Below are 20850 nucleotides of genomic sequence, written 5' to 3' on the forward strand. Positions count from 1 at the left end.
TTCCACCATCCAGGTCTATGCCTAGTCTATAACTGAATACCTGGAATAGTGTACAATTTTCCATGCAGGATGCACAGGGGGTTATTTATGTAAGGAAAATCCACTTTGCACTACAAGTGCAAACTACGGGCCAGATTCACAAAGAGTTACGCTGGCGTAACTCCGAATCTTAGCCCGTCGTATGTTTAAATGTATTCTCAAACTGAGATACACTTAAACATGCCTAAGATACGACGGCCTGCGCCGTCGTATCTTAGGGTGCAATATTTACGCTGGCCGCTAGGTGGCGCTTCCATTGCGGTCGGCGTAGAATATGCAAATGAGTCGTTACGCCGATTCACGAACGTACGCTTGCCCGTCGCAGTAAATTTACGCCGTTTCCGTAAGAGATACGCGGCGTAAAGATAAACATGCCCCCTAGGTGGCGTATGCAATGTTAAGTATGGCCGTCGCTCCCGCGTCGCAATTTGAAAATTTTACGTTGTTTGCGTAAGTTGTCCGTGAATGGGGCTGGACGCCATTTACGTTCACGTCGAAACCAATGACGTCCTTGCGACGTCATTTAGCGCAATGCACGTCGGGAAATTTTAGGGACGGCGCATGCGCAGTATGTTCGGTGCGGGAACGCGCCTAATTTAAATGATCCACGCCCACTACCCGGATCATTTGAATTAGGCGGGCTTGCGCCGGGGGATTTACGCTACACCGCCGCAACTTTACAGGCAAGTGCTTTGTGAATCAAGCACTTGCCCGTAAAACTTGCGGCGGCGTAACGTAAATGTCATACGTTACGCCGCCGCAGATTTGCGCGATTATACGTGAATCTGGCCCTACGTGTGCAAAGTGCACTTGAAATTGCACTGAAAGTGCACTTGGAAGGGCAGTCGCTGTAAATCTGAGGAGTAGATTTGAAATGAGGGGAAGCTCTGCTGATTTTATCATGTGCAAGCTAAAATGCTGTTTTTTTATTTGTCTTGTATGTCCCCCTCTCGGATCTACAGCGACTGCACTTCCAAGTGCACTTTCAGTGCAATTTCAAATGCACTTTGCACTTGTAGCGCAAAGTGGATTTGCCTTTTGTAAATAACCCCCACAGTGTTAAATATCTTACCTTTAGTATTGGTATGGTTTGTGATTTACTCCTTGCATGGTTGGTGATTTTGGGATCCAGTCAGTTTCTGATTTTGCTTTTACCTTCAAACGCTAATTCTGGATTTATTTTCAGCAAATAAATTACCCAAAATCAGTTGATTTTTCTTTGTATTTATTTTTGCAAAGTAGATTTAAAGCAATGACATGTTAGTTCTGCTTCATTGATTTGCTGCCCCCTGGTGGTTTAACATTCATATTATAATATAATCACCGTATTCGAAAGACTTGGAAAATTCAAGGGAGGTTAATGGAATGTCTTTCAGTTCTATCTAAGGAAACGATTGAACCTACAATTCACACTTTACATAAATGTCTTAACCCCACCGTTCTTTGTATTTGTTGTTACAGTTAGATCCCAAACGATTGAAAAAGGCCCTTCCAAAATTTCTGAAATCTATAAAAAAAGAGGATCGGATTGTAGTTGTGGGTACTAGTCAGAGGCCATTTGATGCTGAAGTGAAACCTTTCTGTAAAATATATAAGAAGATTGTATTGGTGCCTAGGCCTGATTATGCTGCACGTCTAGGTGAGAAGTTGAATCCATGAATTTTTTACTTTTTACTTCAGTAAGGATGGATTTTTTAGATCTAGAATCAATATGTTAGCCCATCCTTTATGGTTGCTATATGAAAATGAATGCCCAGCCAAATAGAGAGTTGAATTACCTATATGTCAATATTTTATTTGCAAAAAATCTGTGATTCTGATCAGGCAGTTTTGTAATTCACACAACCCTGATACACAATATACAGTAAAACCTTGGATTGCGAGCATAATTCGTTTCGGAAGCATGCTTGTAGTCCAAAGCACTTGTATATCAAAGTGAATTTTCCCATAAGAAATAATGGAATCTCAGATGATTCGTTCCACAACCATTTGTTCATAAGTCCTTCCGTTTACAGTCCATATATAAAGATTATAGCAATGTGATAAGTTGTGGAACCATAAAATGTCCATCCACAAATGGAAGCCTCCCCAAGGGGAGAGTATAAAACAGAAGAGAGGCATCTCTAAGTGTAGCAATATGTTTACATTTAATGAAGGTACAACATTTAGTAACTTACATGGCTGATGATTAAAAGAGGCACATCTAAGTATGCAGGCATCCGGGGTAAAGAGATCCACATAGACCGTCCTCCGCACCGCCACTCTCACTGCTGTCAGTCTGCAATTGTGACCGGGAAGTCTTCCCTGCAGTAGAGCAATCTGAAAGCGAGGCTTGAAGCACTCATGGAAGGCATGACATCTATGGCGGTGAGGAGGATGGTCTATGTGGACAGCTTTGCCCCGGATCCCTGCATACTTAGATGTGACTGTTTTAATCGTCAACCATGTGAGTTTCTAAATGTTGTACCTTCATTAAATGTAACCATATTGCTTGTATATCAAGTCAAAATTTATTAAAAAATGTAGCTTGTCTTGCAAAATTTTCTTAAACCAAGTTACTCTCAAACCAAGGTTTTACTGTATGCACTACTTTCTATCTTGTCTATTGAGGGACACAATACATCTTTAATATTCTAATTATGTTGCCACCCACATGAAGACTGGATACTGGCAAACAAAAATACTGTAGAGTAACCCAGGGTAACCTCTTGTACTACCAGTATCCCTTGTTTTTATGCTAGTGCCCTAGGAGAATGAATGTCTCCTCTCTGGTAACCCTGTGTGAAAGACTAACCTATTTTTGCTGTCAGTGTTTTTCTTATTAAATCAAGACTCTTCTTTACATCACTGGTATAGCTTGTCTCTTCCATTGCAGCTATTTGATGTGTCTGCCTGCAGCTTGGCTTTTGGATTGCCACACCTGGGCCACATTGCACTGGACATTGTGAGAATAGCCTTGAGATAGAAATGATCGTCAGGCACGTTGCATGTACGGCACTTTCCAGATTCTGTTCTTGTAAAGGTTAGATTTGGAGTGCTTTTCAGGTCCAGATACATTTGTATTGCCTCAGTACGTGCCCTGTAAGTAATTGGGTTGAGCTCCAGGAGTGCTGACGTTATCTGCTGAGTGGAGTGTGGTACGCACACTCTGCACCTTTATTCTTGGCATATAGCATCGAGGAAGCATCTCCTGCTTGCAGAAAGCCCATAGAACGTCCATGTGTTCCTGGTGCCCACCTACAGTGTCACCTCCAGCCATCCAACACTCACCTGCTGCCAGCTGTCTGGGTTTCATAGGTACCTGAGCCCTTGCCTCTTACCCCGACCCTTACCTTGCCTTACCAACACATGGTCACAACATGTCTGACTTTTGACACAGCAGCGATGGTCTGACTGTAACAGATGCCCCCAGCTCACACTCTGCTAATAGCCCAGAGGCTGCATGCACCACACCTCCAGAGGGTGCGGACCTCTGCAGCCTGGAATACTTTTGTCCTTTGCTCCTAGAATCTATAATGTCATCAGAGTCCTCTTTATCTAAGTGAGATGTGGCAGGTTCTTATGCACTTTATGCTGAGGCTTTTACCATTGTCATGCCAGACTTTATGGTTCAAATCACTTATTTGCTTACTGTGACCGCAAAGGCCACAGGCACGCTTCTGTACTTTCCCTCACACTTTCTCCCACATATTCTATATCTGATTTACCCACGGCCTGAGCCATTCGCCGCTGAGACTGCTCCTCGGTTGCTTTAAATTTTTTATAATATGTTTGTCCCTGAGAATGCACACCACTTAGTAACTTAAAAATCAGCCTCTTGTTTCTATTAGTTTACAGTCTTGGGTCCTTTAGAGTCCCCAAAATCGCGAAGACTTGCCCTTTGCACCCACTGGATATTGAAAACACCCTGACAAGCTGTGCTTCCCCCAAGCACCCCCCAATGCAGTAACCTGCCTTAACAAAGCAACTGTGGAAATTGCACCTTTATGTAAGTACCCAAGGAATTGTTTCAGTTGAAAGTCCTCACAAGAAATGTATTATCTCTGACAGTCCCTATTTTTCACCCCACCCTGGCTGTGACTTTATTGTCCCAAACCATGAATGACTGGTCAAAATCCTGTGGTTGATTCCTTTTTTTTTGTGCTAGATTCTGGCATCCACATTCAAGAAGCATCTGATCCCCTTTTTTTTTGGCCCTTCCCCTGACCTAACAGATCCCACCCCCTCCCTAACAGATACATACTGAGATCTAATGCCCATGGCCTCCTGTGTTTGTTAATAAAAGACTAAAGTGTGGCGCTAAGTGAGAAAGTGAATAACGTATGAACCTGATAAAATAGGCAGTGCAAAATTTTATGTGAACAAAACCAAAACATAAAAGTCCAAAGTGAATAATAAACATCTATATAAAATCCATTAGAGTTCAGAATAAAGTGAAAAGGTCTTTCTTGGATAATCCAGAATGAATATTGAAAATACAGTCAAAATGGTAACGTGTTCCTGCTTACCAGATTCGATGGACACACATACCATATAGCATGTGGGTCAAACAGGCACTCTTGAGGAAATTAACTCAAACAGGAACTCCCACAACTGGAAAAACGGTAAGAAGGGTTCCACCCAATCTTCCTGTGTCAGTGCAAAGATCAGCAGATCTCCATTGACCTTGGGTCTTTCAGACCAAGGTGTCATTTCCCCAATTTATTTGACAGAACAGTTTCAAGGATTTTACTCCAACCTGTTTATCTTTCCCAAACCCAAAGGGAGCATCTGCCCCATATTGGACCTCAATGATTTGACTGTTTTTTAACATCAAGGGTGCATACCTATGTCAAAAAATTTCCAGAGCATCAGCATTTCCTACATTTACTGTGGCGCCCTACACTACAAGTCTTTGACCATGCCCTTTGGCTTCTCATCTACATCTTGTGTGTTCACCAAGGTGCTAGCCCCAGCATTAGCCCCACTGCTCTGACACAGCATCCCCATTGTGGGATGCTTAGATGACCTCCTATTGAGGAAACAGTTGACGTGGACTCTCAGACAACGTGGCTTTAACTGTCTAAATATTAGAGCTGTTTTGGTGGATCTTGAAGCTTTGGAAAACGGTGCTGCAACCAACTCATCATTTGGAATAACGGGGTCTAGAACTGGCCAAATCTCAATACAGAACATTTATTCCACAGAAGAAATTTCAGACTCTCTGCCTTTTGTCTCCATAATCTTCTCCCTATTCTGCTTCTCAGGATCAAAATGGAGAGCATTCCATTGATGCTTATTGCTCCAGACTGACCTTGAAAGATGTGGTCTGCTGAACTGGTACAACTCCTGGTGGATGCTCTGTGTGCATGGGAACATGTCCTCAAACTAACTGGAGCAAAGTTCAAAACTAATTCTAGAAATTATTATTTTACTGAAAGAGTAGTTGATGCTTGGAATAAACTTCCAGCAGAGATAGTGAGACAGTCAACAGTAAATAGCTTTAAACATGCTTGGGACAAACATAGATCCATACTCAGACAAAAAAAAGTTAACAACAAAGAAAAAAAAAACGGACAGACTCAATAAGCCTACTCAGTCTTTTTTCTGCCTTCACTTTTCTAAGTTTCTATGTTTCTATGCGTCAGGATCTTTTCTCTCTAGGGCTGATTTATCATCGTGCTACATGATCGCAGTATAGCTGTTTAAGCCCAGTTTTTTTTAGAAATGGGTTAAAGGGGTTGTAAAGCTTTGTATTTTGTCACCTTAATGCATCCTATGCATTAAGGTGAAAAAACATCCAATGCTTACAAGTCCCCCAGCCCCCCCGGTTTACTTACCTGAGCCCTCGAAAGTCCTGCGTCATGAATGCGCTGGCTTCTCGCCCCTGTCTTCTCAGCTGTTCTCTGCTCTTCATTGGAGATTGATAGCAGCACAGCCAATAGCTCCCACTGCTGTCAATCTAATCAATGACGCGGCGCATCGGGGGGGGGGGCGAGTGATACACTTGGCGGCTATAGCCGCCACTGTCTCACACGGGAGCGCCCCCGCAAGCTCTGTGCAAAATGAGCTGCACAGTGGAGGTAAGTATGACATGTTTGTTATTTAAAAAAAAAAAAAAAAAGAACCTTTACAACCCCTTTAAGTCAAGAATCCGTAATTCCTAGAATGCCAAATGCTAAAAAGGCTGCTTTCTGCAAGGTCAGTTATAAGATTTGGAAGGCATACTTCATCTGGTGCCACTGGGTCTAGACCAGTGTTTTAATATATATATAATAGTGCGCTATATTACAATGTGTTGATAAAAAATATTGTGTAAGGCTGCCGACACAACATGGAAAAACTGTAAGACAAAATATAAAGAAAAAATGTGGTGCCAATAAAAACACAAATGCCCTGTAAGGCAATATCAGACTCAACAAAATCAATAAGACTTGGACAGTGAGTACATATGAAGAGATCAAAGGGACTCCCCCACAATCAGGTGAGTACCTGGATCAATAAATCGTGAATAATGAGTGTATCGACTCAAACCACATTCCCCATCAACAGGGAAGTGAAATCCACAATTTAAAAAACTGTGCACATGAATGAAAACAAGTAACTGTGATATTCATAAAGTGTCAAAATAAAAAAGAACAATGGTTGTCATGAACCATGAAGTCCCATTTAGTGCATATAAATAATTTGTATGCATAAAGTTTATACAGTCCCAGGGAACATCAATCTTTATGGTAAACGGTGTATTATCTCCAGACAAAATCAGCAGTAGAAATAAATAAGTTGTGCCCTTACCGGATGGAGTAGACCCACATCTCACCATACGGTGGGGGGTCTTCAAGGCTTGCGTAGGCCGATTGCCTTACAGGGGTAACTTTCCAGGCACTCCTAAAGCTCTTTTCCGGTAGGACCTTTCCACTCTGATTGAACCAGGGATCTGGAACTGGTGACAGTGATGATGATATTCCTGGAGGTAGTTGGAGTTCTCAGGGGATCCAGTGTACCAGTATAAATTAAAAAGAAAAGAAAAAACACCTCCTCATCGCATAAAAAATTTATTAAAAATTTCAAAAATAAGGATAAGCTCCCAAAAGTCTCAAATAAGGGATTCTCAATAAACCATTATCACACCAAAAAAGAAAGCAGCACTGCAAAAGCAATCTTAGCATCAAGGCACACACACTTCAGAGAAGGATAAAAGTAGCTGTGCGCAGTGTAGGATGGATATGATCAGATGCCCGACCGGTTTCGTATCAAAATACTTCTACTGGGGTGCATATCTGAATCATCTTATCCCCCTGCGCTTTAAATACCATCTCTACTTACCCCCATAGGACCAGCACTCATCGTTAATGGCGTGCGTTCCAATTGCTGACACTTCCTGTAGGCGTGCGCTCCAGGCGCCCGGAAATGACATCTATTCAATCCAATGGTTAAAAAACCCCTATCTTCCCTGTGTATGTTACAAGCGCTCCAGGCGCCCGGAAGTGACATCTCCTGTGTATCAGCCCATCAACATGATCTCCCCTCAGCTCCCCTCCCTTCCAGGAGGATGAGCCAATCAGCACAAGTCCCAGCATGTGTGAGTCTAGTGAGGCGGAGCGCATCATAGGCCGACGCTAGCCCCGCCCCCTCAAGACGCAACTCCATAGTAAGGAGATATGCAGACGTTGCGCCCGTGTGTAAACACAACTGCACCTGCAAATTAGTGCGTCAAGGAGGTTCATTGATCTATAATGGATCACAGGGCGATCAGTGGAGATGTGACAGGGAAAATATCAGAGGAAAAGGGAACATAAAGGATGGCTGGAACATAGAGACATGTATGGAGGGCCTCCTGGTGGTGGGAATTGGTAAATTAAAATTACCATACCACCTATATTCATGGGCTGCTACATAACACAACTCTCATATGTAGGCGCCATCTAGTGGTCAAAAACGAAAATGATGAAAATAATGACCATTTAAATCGTCCCATATTATTAAGCTATTAATAATCTATGAAAATTATAAATTACTTTTTGGATTGTAGATGGTGTCCTGGGAGTAAGTAGAAAAATGGAAAGATTCTTCAAAAAACAGAAAAAATATATATAGAAAAAATACACAATGACTTATAAAATTCCAATATATTAATACTGGTCATATAAATCAGGACTGGTTGATGAAGGAGTTGACGTCCCACTCCACATTGAGGCCGTGGGGGACGTAACTCTTCAATTGGTAGATCCAGAAGACCTCAAGCTTTGATACACCCCAAACACTGGGCTCACCTCTCCAGTGAGGAACGAAGTGATCAATAACCTGAAAGGTCGTCCCCTCAATTCTTTTATTATGCTGTTCAAGAAAGTGCCTGGGTACAGTGTGTTTTGTGCACCCCTTCTTGATTTTGGCTATGTGTTCCCCTACCCTTATGGTGAAACTTCTAATGGTGCGGCCCACATATTGTTTCCCACAATGACAGGTAATGAGATACACCACGTGTTTGGTGGCACACGTGGAAAATATTTTCATGGGGAATACAAGACCGGTTACTGATGATGTAAAGCTAACTGTTTTTCTCTTATTAGAATTATGTAAGCATACCTTACACTTTCTACAAGGGTGATAGCCTTTGGATAAAGGGAAAAAGGAAATTTTTCCTGGAGGGTCTGGTATATTTGGCGCAAGTTGATTTCTTAGAGGGACAGCCCCTCTATAAATCACACCTGCTTGTGCAGGAAGAACCGGTCCCAACAAGGGATCATTTTTCAAAACTGCCCAGTATTTTTGAATGATACTTTTAATTTGTCTGTATTGGGTGGAAAAAGTGGTGAAGAACGAGTGTTTAAATTTGTTATCTTGTGCTATTTTGACCCTTTCCACAGTTAATGTGGACCTATCTACTGTAGAGATTTTCTTAATTTCTTCTTCTATGGCCAGATTACAGTATCCCTTTTCCACAAACCTTTCTTTCAAGGTTTGTGCCTGGACCTTGAAATCATTTAAGTTAGAGCAGTTCCGTCTTAGTCTAAGCATCTGGCTACGGGGCACCGAGCCTAGCCAGGACGGGTGATGGCAACTGTCCTGTGGGATGAACCCGTTGCGGTCCGTGCTTTTAAAGTATGTCCTAGTTTTAAGTTGATGGTTTTCAACAAAGATTTCAAGGTCAAGGAAATGTATACTTAAGGGACTCGCCTCATAAGAGAGACAAATCCCAACTTGATTGTCATTCAAGATAGTCATGAAGGTATCAAGGGAGGTACGATCCCCTTTCCATAGGAGGAGGATGTCGTCTATATATCGAGCCCACAGAACGATCTCAGGTCGCTCTAGAGCATAGACGACATCCTCCTCCCATTTGGCCATAAAAATATTAGCCAAACTGGGGGCAAACCAGTGTTTTGCTCTCAGCAGGTTTCTGTCTTTTTTCAGTGACCATAGGCCTCTCACTCCTAGATTAAGACATTTGTAAAGGAAATTTATCATGCAGCTCCCCAATGCTCATCCCTCTGTGATTTCATGAGATCTAAACTTGGTTCTCTGCGCAGTTTAGAAAACCACCATTTAAACTCATCAGAGGCGTTCCTCTTTCTACTTTTACCCACAAGGTGGTATTCATTGTAGCCATCACCTCTGTGCGACAAGTGCCTGGACTGAAGGCCTCATCCTGAAAAAGTCCCTTTCTGGGTTTCCACAGGGACAAGGTGGTGTTGAGGACTAGGACCTCCTTTTTGCCTAAGGTAATTTCTGCCTTTTACCTCTACCAGAAAATTGTTCTATTGTCTCTCTGTCCTACTTTGGTTCAGCACAATAATTTTCCTTCCAATGTCTGGATGTGGTTCAGGCTGTGAGTCTGCTTCCTTTCGGATGACTGACTTTTTTTGTAATTATTGGGAATGCTCAATAGCATTCCCAGTATTGTTATTCTTTTTTTATTATTCTTATTAATTTTAATTTTATTCCGTACAATTTTTGGCTCTGCGTAACTTATGCATACTTTCAGCTATTAAGACCATTTAACTTTCTTATAGCTGGTCCAACATACGCCTCAAAAACATTCCGGCCTTCAACCTTCACTTATAGCAAATCCAACATATGCCTCAAAAACATACCGGCCTTCAACCTCCTCTCATAGCTGGTCCAACACACGCCTTAAAAACATACCGGCCTCCAAACTTCACAACATAATCAATTACTTTATGTCGATCGACAATACATAGATCAAACATGTAACCTGTAAAAACGTGCTTGAGATGTTGGTGGTAAACAGCCTGCTAGGCCCGGGGGGAACCAAACTGAGTCCTCCAAAAGCTACCTCATATCCAAAAGTTGCCAAGAGTGTAAATGTAGACATTATACTTTAAGGTTAATCAAAAATATCACATTCTAAAGGGAAAGGTAGAACAAGGGGAGGGGGAGTATGGAAGGGGCAGAGAGTGAGGAAAGTAGGGGGGATGGAAAGTTTCCCTTCTCCCCCCTTTCCTCCCTCTTTCTCTCTTCCATACTCCCCCTTTGTTCTATCTTTACCTTTAGAGTGTTATATTTTTGATTAACCTTAAAGCTTAATGTCTACATTTACACTCTTGGCAACTTTTGGAGGGCTTGGTTCGGTTCCCCTCGGGCCTAGCAGGCTGTTTACCACCAACATCTCAGACCCTTTTTTTTACAGGTGATTATGTTTGGGCAATGTATTGTCGAACCTTAAAGCTTCTGCAGAAGCTGCAGAAAGGTAAATAGAAGGCTGATGGGAAGACCCTCCAGTTACTGGAGTGGCAGCCGCCACCAGTGTAGGGACCTGTGTTGGTACAGCCAATACCTGGTCCCTGGGAGGGTTCCTCAGACTTTTGTTGAGTCTTCTTCTAGGAACAGCCAATTGTCTTGTTTGTCCAGCTACATTGATAGTTGGTGATTCAGAAGCTGCAGAAAGGTAAATAGAGGGCTAATGGGACGATCCTGCGGTTACTGGAGTGGCAGCCGCCACCAGTGTAGGGACCTGTGTTGGTACAGCCAGCCGTACCTGGCCCCTGGGAGGGTCCCTCAAACTTTTTGTTGAGTCTTCTTCTGGAAACAGCCAATTGTCTTGTTTGTCCAGCCACATTGATAGTTGGTGATTCAGAAGCTGCTTATGAGAATCTTTTAAGAGATTGATGACGTAGTGGATTCCTGTCATGATGGCTTGAAATGAAGATCCTCTCCCTCATATTCACTAGCAAATCGTCCTCTTCGAATCACCTAGTTTAACTTTTCCTCCAACATTTTGGCCATCTTCAATCCCAAGAAAGCTGCACCTCTCCCATTTATGTGCAATCCGTCACTACTATAAAGATGGTAACGGCCTGAAAAGTCAGTCCAGTTCGCCATGAAGCCAAACCGCCACTTGTTAAGTACCATAAGCTCTTGCTGTTTCTGTGATGTGGCTCGAGGTACAGGCAGTATTTCAGAAAATATTGCCTTGGGGGACCTTTTCTTCAATATGGCCCCCAAGTCCCTGAAATCATTTTGTAGGGCGCTCCATCTTTCTCTAACTTTGTCGTTGGTACCGATATATACCATGACAGCTGGGTCCTCTCCAGCGCCATCCAATAATCTGTCCATGCAATCTGCAATGTTCCGAACCCGAGCACCCGGTAAACAACATACTGTTTGGCGATAATGGTCTTTGTGACAGATTGCCCTCTGTATTCTTCCAATAACTGAATCCCCTACCACTAGTATGTGCCTATCCTTTCTGGTAACCTTGCCCCCATCTTCGTCACATGCTGGTGGAGTCTCTGTGTGAAAGTCACATGCTGGTGAATTCTTTATGCGATTGTCACATTCTGGAGGGGTCTCATTGTGAACATCACATTCTGGAGGAGACTCATTGTGAATGTCACATTCTGGAGTAGTCTCGTTGTGAATGTCACATTCTGGAGTAGTCTCGTTGTGAATGTCACATTCTGGAGTAGTCTCGTTGTGAATGTCACACTCTGGAGTAGTCTTGTTGTGAATGTCACATTCTGGAGTAGTCTCGTTGTGAACGTCACATTCTGGAGGAGTATCAGTGGTAACGCCACAATCTGCTGGAGTCTTAGTGGGAAAGTTACATTCTGCCCGAGTCTCAACAGAATCGTTAAGATAAGAAAGTATGGGGTCGTGGCGCTGTCTCAGCCGGAGGCTAAATGTACCGGGAGTAGGTACAGTGATAACTTGTATATGATCCAAGGTGTGTAAAAGTGGCTAGTGGATCTAGTGAAATAGAAGTGCCTCAATATACTACATATATAGGTAAATATAAATGTGTGTGTTAGAACACTCAGACAGTGGTATGCTGAATGAAAAAATTAATAATAATGTTGTGCACCACTTGGCTGGAAGTAGTGCAATGTGACATTCAATCACAAAATTAATATAACAATAAGTGCACTAAGTAAATAACCAATATAAATGATACAAGTAAATGTTAATGTTAATTATAAGGCCCCGTACACACGACCGAGTTTCTCGGCAGAATTCAGCCAGAAACTCGGTCGGAGCTGAAATCTGCCGAGAAACCCGGCCGTGTGTACACTTTCGGCCGAGGAAGCCGACGAGGACCTTGGCGAGGAAATAGAGAACATGTTCTCTATTTCCTCGTTGTTCAATGGGAAATTTCGGCTTGCGGAGATCCTCGGCGGCTTCACAAGGAACTCGACGGGCAAAACGATGTGTTTCGCCCGTCGAGTTCCTCGGTCGTGTGTACGAGGCCTAACAGTAGCCGCCTGTCAGAAGTGAGAGTGCTGAATCAAAAACGGCAGTGCATGGGTAAACAGCCCAAATGGTTGTACCAAAATTAGTGCGGCAAAGATATAATGTAAAAATAAAAATAAAAATAAAATGAAATAAATAGTCAAATAAGTGGTCAATCCAAAAATTCCTCAATAATCCACATATGGTTGATCAATAATCAGAGATTTGTGAGAATGTTCGTGAACAGGTGCACCCAAACTGGGTGCACTGAAATTATTTTGTAGGGCTCTCCATTTTCTTCTAATGTTGTCGGTGGTTCCAATATGTACCATGACAGCTGGGTCCTCCCCAACCACATCCAACAATCCGTCCATCCTATCTGCAATGTCCCGAACTCGTGAGTCTGGGAAACAATATACTGTTCGTCGATCACCGTCATTCTGACAGATTGCCCTCTAATAACAGAATCCCCTACCACCAGGATCTGCCTATCCTTTTCTGTAAGCTTGTCCTCATCTTCATGGGAGGAGATATTCCCATGGCTATCCTGTTATTTTGGTGGGTTCCCAACATGTACATCACATTGTGCTGGAATCTTAACATGAATGTGACATTCAGATGGTGTCTCCATGTGAACATCACATGTTGGTGTAGTCTCTGTGTGAACTACACATGTTAGTGGAGTCTCCATGTCAACGACACATGCTGGTGAAGTTTCTGTGTGAAGCGCACATGCTGGTGAAGTCTCTGTGTGAACCTCACATGCTGGTGAAGTCTCTGTGTGAACCTCACATGCTGGTGAAGTCTCTGTGTGAACCTCACATGCTGGTGAAGTCTCCGTGTGAATGTCACATGCTGGTGAAGTCTCCGTGTGATCCTCACATGCTGGTGGAGCCTCCATGTGAACGTCACATGCTGGTGGAGCCTAAATGTAGCATTCATATTCTGTCTCACTCACTAGGGCAGTCCTGCATTGTGAGCTGTCTCTGCAGTAAATACTGCGTACATCTGCAATTAAAAAAGAAGAATCAGGTTTAGCACTTTCATCTACATTATATATAATATATATAAATATATATATTTATATATAATATATATTTATACATCAAATTATACAGAGAAACGTTCAAAATTTCAATGCCAGGGACAATAAACCCAACATGACAGGGACACAGGGATCACTAATGGTGGCCTTCCTATAAAAATTCGGGTTGATAGGTTGATCAAAAGCAGCGCAGCCATTGGCTGGCGCTGCTGTCAATCACATCCAATGACGCGTCGCGCTGGGGGGCGGGGCCGAGTGATACAGTGAGCAGGTATGTATCACCACAGGACCGCGCCCGCGAGAACTCATCACCATGCAAGCTCGCTTGCATAAAGGTGATGAGTTCTTGTTAGGGGGAGCAGAGACAGCTGCCGAGGGACCCCAGAAGACCAGGATCGGGGCCACTCTGTGCAAAATGAGCTGCACAGTGGAGGTAAGTATAACATGTTTGTTATTTAAAAAAAAAATCCTTTACATACCCTTTAACCACTTCACTACCGGCCCATAGTCATATGACGTCCACAGAGGGGATCTCCCATCCCGGGTGGACGCCATATGACGTCCTGGGATTTGTGCAGTGATATCTGAATGATGCCTGCAGCTAGAGGCATCATTCAGATATCATTCTTTCGTGCCGGCGATTCTGTGCACCATAAGAACGATCATGCCCCCCCCTCCCGCCGCCATTCGGTGCTTCTCCGGGCTCTCCTGTGCCATCGGGGGCCTGGAGAAAGAATTGTCCGGCGCAGGCTAGGAAGCATAGAGATGACTGGTGACCAAATGGTCACCAGTCATCTCTGAGACCGTCGGAGGCCCGGGCGCGATGTGATGACGTCACGCCCGGGTACCCAGAAGTAAACAAAGCCGCGATTGCGGGTAGTAAGCATGAGATCGGTGAATTTTTTTTCACAATCTCATGCTTTCCAGCTTGGAGGAGAGATGTGGGGTCTTATTGACCCCACATCTCTCCATAAAGAGGACCTGTCACACACCTTTCCTATTACAAGGGATGTTTACATTCCTTGTAATAGGAATAAAAGTTATAAGTGTAAAAAAATAAATAAATAAGTAAAATTAAATAATAAAAAAAATATGTAAACGCCCTTGTCCCCGGTAGCTCACGCGCAGAAGCGAACGCATGCGTAAGTCCCGCCCACATATGTAAACGCTGTTCAAACCACATATGTGAGGTATCGCCACGTGCGTTAGAGTGCCAGCAACAATTCTAGCACTAGACCTCCTCTGTCAATTTTTAAGTACTGAAGTTTGGCGCCATTCTATGAGTGTGCGCAATTTTAAAGCGTGACATGTTAGGTATCTATTTACTCTGCGTAATATCATCTTTCATATTTTACAAACAAAATGGGCTAACTTTACTGTTTTGTTATTTTTTAATTCATGAAACCATTTTTTTTTTTTCAAAAATAAAGGCGTTTGAAAAATTATTGCACAAATACCATGCAAGATAAAACGTTGCAATGACCATTATTTTAATCCCTAGGGTGTCTGCTAAAAAAACATATATAATGTTTGGGGGTTCTGAGTAATTTTCTAGCAAAAGAATGATGATTTGTACATCTAGGAGAGAAGTGCCAGAATAGGCCCGGTATTGAGGTGGGTATAAAAGCCTGGTATTGAAGGGGTTAATGACAAAATAATGACAAAAAATTAAAATCCAACAAAAAACAACCAGTAATATGTAAAATACTTGAGCACTGATCTGCCCATCACTTGCTGTATGTAAGAAAAATAAATGTTGCTACTAGCTCTTGTTTATAAAGACTTGCACTTCTATTATAAGGGAGCTATCCATCAGAACCTGTACTTGCTAGGGCAATCTGAGCCTTTGTGCTCCTTTCTGGTCCTAGGAACTTGTTTTTTTTAATTGTGATGCCGTTTTCCTAATTCTGTATATGTGATGTTTTTCTTCCAGTGTTATGGAAGCAGTTAATCTCTCTACGAGTAGACAGTGCAATGTCTCTAAACTTCAGTGCCCTAGCAAAGATCACGGATGGATTCACCCCTGGCCACATGGTGCAGGCAGTGGATACAGTGCTTAATGAGAGACGGATCAGGCAGCTTTCTAGCAAGTCTTTGGCAGCATCAGAGTTTATGGGTTCCTTATCTCGACAAGAGCCAGTGTACAAGGAAGAGGAGGAAGCTTTCAAGGTACGGATCATGGAATGCCTGTGTGGTGACTATTCTGAAAAAAACTTCTATGATAATTCCTGAATTACAGGATCAGAAAAGAAGGACAAACATTGTTATCAAAATTGCAAGAAAATAAAGTGACTTTTGTTGCTCATAGCAACCAATCAGGTTCCAGTTGTCACTTTTCTAATGCAGATTACAGTTGTCATGGACAACCGCATTTCTCCAACTTTTTTACAGGAGTGTGCTTCTGTGTGTTACTTTTTACTTTGTCAATGATCTCATACACTTGCACCCAGCAGTACAAAGAGTATACAGTATATTTACAGTTAACAATATGTGACACCGCTCTCCATTTGGTTAGTAAAGCAGTTGGAGTGTTCATATTAACCACTTAAGCCCTGGACCAAAATGCAGCTAAAGGCCCAGGCCAGGTTTTGCGATTCGGCACTGCGTCGCTTTAACAGACAATTGCGCGGTCGTGCGAAGTGGCTCCCAAACAAAATTGACGTCCTTTTTTTCCCACAAATAGAGCTTTCTTTTGGTGGTATTTGATCACCTCTGCGGTTTTTTTTTTTTTGCGCTATAAACAAAAATAGAGCAACAATTTTGAAAAAAATGCAATATTTTTTACTTTTTGCTATAATAAATATCCCCCAAAAACATATATAACATTTTTTTTTCTCAGTTTAGGCCGATACGTGATCTTCTACCTATTTTTGGTAAAAAAAATCGCAATAAGCGTTTATCGATTGGTTTGCGCAAAATTTATAGCGTTTACAAAATAGGGGATAGTTTTATTGCATTTTTATTAATTTTTTTTTTTTTTTTTTACTACTAATGGCGGCGATCAGCGATTTTTTTCGTGACTGCGACATTATGGCGGACACTTCGGACAATTTTGACACATTTTTGGCACCATTGTCATTTTCACAGCAAAAAATGCATTTAAATTGCATTGTTTATTGTGAAAATGACAGTTGCAGTTTGGGAGTTAACCACAGGGGGCGCTGAAGGAGTTATGTTTCACCTAGTGTGTGTTTACAACTGTAGGGGGGTGTGGCTGTAGGTCTGACGTCATCAATTGTGTCTCCCTATAAATGGGATGACACAATCGATGCAGCCGCCACAGTGAAGCACGGGGAAGCGGTTTACATACGGTTTACATACGGCTCTCCCCGTTCTTCAGCTCCGGGGAGCGATTGCGAGGGGGCGGCTAGGAACGAATAGCCGCGCCCTCATCCTGGATTAGTTCCCACACGATTTCCGACCGTCGCATGTACCGGGGGGGTCCCGATCGGACCCCCGACCCGCGGAAAGGCAGGGACGTACATGTACGCCCATCTGCCTGTACGTGCCATTCTGTGGACGTATATGTACATGCGGCAGTCGTTAAGTGGTTAAGTGACCCTAGCTAGCTCTGTATTTGCCGGCAATGGGAACATTACCTGTGACAGGGCTTGTAGAGGTAAACCACAAAATGGCAACAAGACTGTCTTAACTTTTCATCCAAAGCAACTGGAATATTTTCTGATAGACTGATTGCTGATTTTCTGTTGTAAAAAAGGGAGCAAACCTTTCTGTATCCTATTTTCTGATATTGTACTCTTAAAGGGGTTGTAAAGGTTTTTTATTTTCTAAATGGGGTCCTTTAAGCTAGTGCATTATTGGTTCACTTACCTTTTCCTTCGATTTCCCTTCTAAATGTTTTTTTTCTTTGTCTGAATTTCTCACTTCCTGTTCCTCCTCAGTAAGCTGTTCTGGCTGACTAACCCCCAGCCAGAATGGCTCAGATGATGGGGGGAAGTTTACTGAGGAGAAACAGGAAGTGAGAAATTCAGAAAAATAAAAAAAAACATTTAGAAGGGAAATCGAAGGAAAAGGTAAGTGAACCAACAATGCACTAGCTTAAAGCGGATGTCCGCTGAAAAAAAAATATTAAAAGCCCGCAGCTACAAATACTGCAGCTGCTGACTGTTAATATTAGGAAACTTACTGTCCTGGAGTCCAGTGCCGTCTGCAGCAGAGGACGAGCGATCGCTCGTCACTCTGCTGCCCCCCCGCCATCCTCGGTGAGGGAACCAGGAAGTGAAGCACTCCGGCTTCACTGCCCGGTTCCCTACGGCGCATGCGCGACTCGCGGTACGCCTGCCGATTGCCTCCCGCTGTGTACTGGGAGCCGAGTGTTCCCAGAACACAACGGGGGGGGGGGGGGGGCGGGAGGTGACATCATGCCCGCAGTTTACCCGAGACTATGTGGCCGGAAGTGGGTGCAAATACCTGTCTTTAGACAGGTATCTGCACCCCTCCCCCCTGAAAGGTGTCAAATGTGACACCGGAGGGGGGGGGAGGGTTCCGATCAGCGGGAGTTCCACTTTAGGGTGGAGCTCCGCTTTAAAGGGGTTGTAAAGGTAAAAAAAATTTTTCCTAAATAGCTTTTTTTACCTCAGTGCAGTCCTCCTTCACTTACCTCATCCTTCGATTTTAATTTTAAATGTCCTTATTTCTTCTGAGAAATCCTCACTTCCTGTTCTGTCTGTATCTCCACACAGTAATGCAATGCTTTCTCCCTGGTGTGGAGTGTCGTGCTCGCTCCCTCCCTTGGAATACAGGAGAGTCAGGACACCCACTAACACACAGCCCCTTTCTCTATCTGCAATGTAGAGGGCGTCCTGACTCTCCTGTTGACCAAGGGAGGGGGTGAGCACGACACTCCACACCAGGGAGAAAGCCTCCCATTACTGTGTGGAGTTACAGACAGAAGAACAGGAAGTGAGTATTTCTCAGGAGAAATAAGGACATTTAAAAGCAAAATCGAATGATGTGGTAAGTGAAGGAAGACTGCACTAAAGGTAAAGGAAGCTATTTAGGATTTTTTTTTTACCTTTACAACCCCTATAAAGGAACATATTTAGAAAAAAAAACCTTTACCTTACCTTTACAACCCCTTTAAGGAGAAAGTATGTCCTGATAATGAGTGTACAAAAGGTAGTAATTTTCCTTTAGGGGCCAGTATTAGCCAATCTCATAAGGTCGAATAGAATCACAAATCACAAGTAGAGTAAGAACCCTGATTTTACTATGTTTATCAGGTTTTAATAAGGTTCTTTGCTGGCTGGCAGAATGCTTGGGCATTTTTTCTGCACTCTGCATCCATGGCCACATTGGGTAGAAGACTGGGCGAGATCCAGTGGTGTGAGACTCCATTGAGGATGGGCATCTCTTCCTGCCCACTGACATTGTGTGAGACCTGCTCATCTTTGACTATTATTAGAATGACAAGTGGGTAAGGCATTAAGATGGTTAAAAACCCTTTAAATTTACACCCCTGATTATACTTTTCTAATCAACCTGTAGATTATATGTAGATTACATGTAGGAAAACAGTGTATTGATTGATTTTCCATAGTAGCAGTCCACTAGACCTAATGTGTGTTGATAATGTGACAGGCTGTGCAGACTGATTATTACATTTACATTTTTCCTACTACGGCTTAACTCAAGGTCCAGTGCAGCATTTTCTAATGGCCTTTCTCTGTTACAGAGCTGGTACTCCAAGACTCCCCTTGGGAAGAAGAAAAGCAAAGCAATACCTGGTGCAGAGGAAGACACTGGAAATAAAAAGGGGAAAAAGAAGAGCGCAAAGAAAGGAAAGAAGAAGTAGGATTGTTTCTGAGGGAACCTGATATCGGTTCACATTGGTCTATTTATGATTACTACACTGTGAAGCCACTTTATATGTATTGAATTTTGAATATGTGTCACCCTAAATGTATCAAAATGTAATAAAAACTTATCAGAGTAATGGGATGCCTTTATCTGTCCAAATATGCCTCAATAAAGGAGTCCTGCTTGTGTATATGTCTAAAGATGGTAAGGGGGTATACAAGAGTACAACTGAATACATTTTTACCTTTGTGAAGCTATGTCATAGAGAATGAGTTTACTATATATTTCTTTTTTGTTTTATCTGTCATTCAGTGACTTTCTAGCTTCTGGCATTTGTGTCTTGGGTAATTCTTACAAGCAGGGCTGGGACGGGGGCGGGTGCCCTAGGCGGTACAGTTTGTTGTAGGGAGGGGAGCGCAGGTGAAGTGCCGGTAGTGTGCGTGAAAACTTTGTCACTATACACACTAGCCGGCGCCACTGTACCTGTAAAACTGTCTGTAAGGTGTGCCAAGTTCGCTCCTGTACCTGCCTTCTCTGTCAGCGGCGGCGTATCATCCATGTGTGCAGGGTGTTCACTGCACACGGGCCCTCAAAGGGGAGGGGGCCCACTGTGACCCACCCTGCACACATGGAAGGTTGTTCCATGACAGCCAGGGATGATCGGTGCGGTATCTCCCTGCAGGGCTTTTCAGACAGCCACTTCACCTCCTTTCCCTCCCGCGGCTGTCAGCTAAAATGCCATGTCCCCCCACAGCCAGCTTCCCTCCTCTCCTGCCGGATGCTGTGGGGTATGTGTCAGGTTGGAGAGTGGAGGAAAGGGCCGGTAAATATGTCATTTACCGGCTCCTTCCTTTTCTGAATTGGACACAGTGAGTGATCGCTCCTGTGTCCTTTGATAACTGAGCAGAGTAAACTGTGTGTTACTCTGCTTCAGTTTATGAATGAACAGGAGCCTCTGTCTCCTGTCTATTCACTTTCAATGCTGAAGTTGCTGAGAAAGGGACTGGGGAATCTGTGTCCTCAGTCCCTTTCTCTGTCTCAAAGGGGAGATATCAGGGGTTTAAACCCCTGATATCTCATTAAAAAGCACACCAATAGGACTGATGAAAAAAATAAATTGCAATAAATATTACAAATTTTAATTGTAAATAAGTGATAACAATTTTTATAAAATAAAAACTACTGACACCACCCCATCCCCCAACCTAATGACACTGTCCACAGTCCCAACCCCATCCCCCCCAAACCCCTGATATCTCACCAAAGCCCACCAATAG

At 43.1% G+C, this 20850-nt stretch overlaps 1 protein-coding gene across 1 annotated transcript in view; it reads left to right on the plus strand.

The window, feature by feature from the left end:
• Window positions 1–19709, plus strand: part of IQCA1 (IQ motif containing with AAA domain 1) — a 297557-nt gene extending 277848 nt beyond the window's left edge. The window contains exons 18-20 of the mRNA XM_040358492.1: window positions 1501–1678; window positions 15687–15922; window positions 19449–19709. Coding sequence (XP_040214426.1) covers window positions 1501–1678; window positions 15687–15922; window positions 19449–19568 — 534 coding nt within the window. The 3' untranslated portion in view covers window positions 19569–19709. The remainder of the gene's footprint in view (window positions 1–1500; window positions 1679–15686; window positions 15923–19448) is intronic.
• Window positions 19710–20850: the final 1141 nt, after the last annotated feature.

The sequence above is a fragment of the Rana temporaria genome, chromosome 6 (genome assembly GCF_905171775.1).
Source record: "Rana temporaria chromosome 6, aRanTem1.1, whole genome shotgun sequence".
Taxonomy (NCBI): Eukaryota; Metazoa; Chordata; class Amphibia; order Anura; family Ranidae; genus Rana; species Rana temporaria.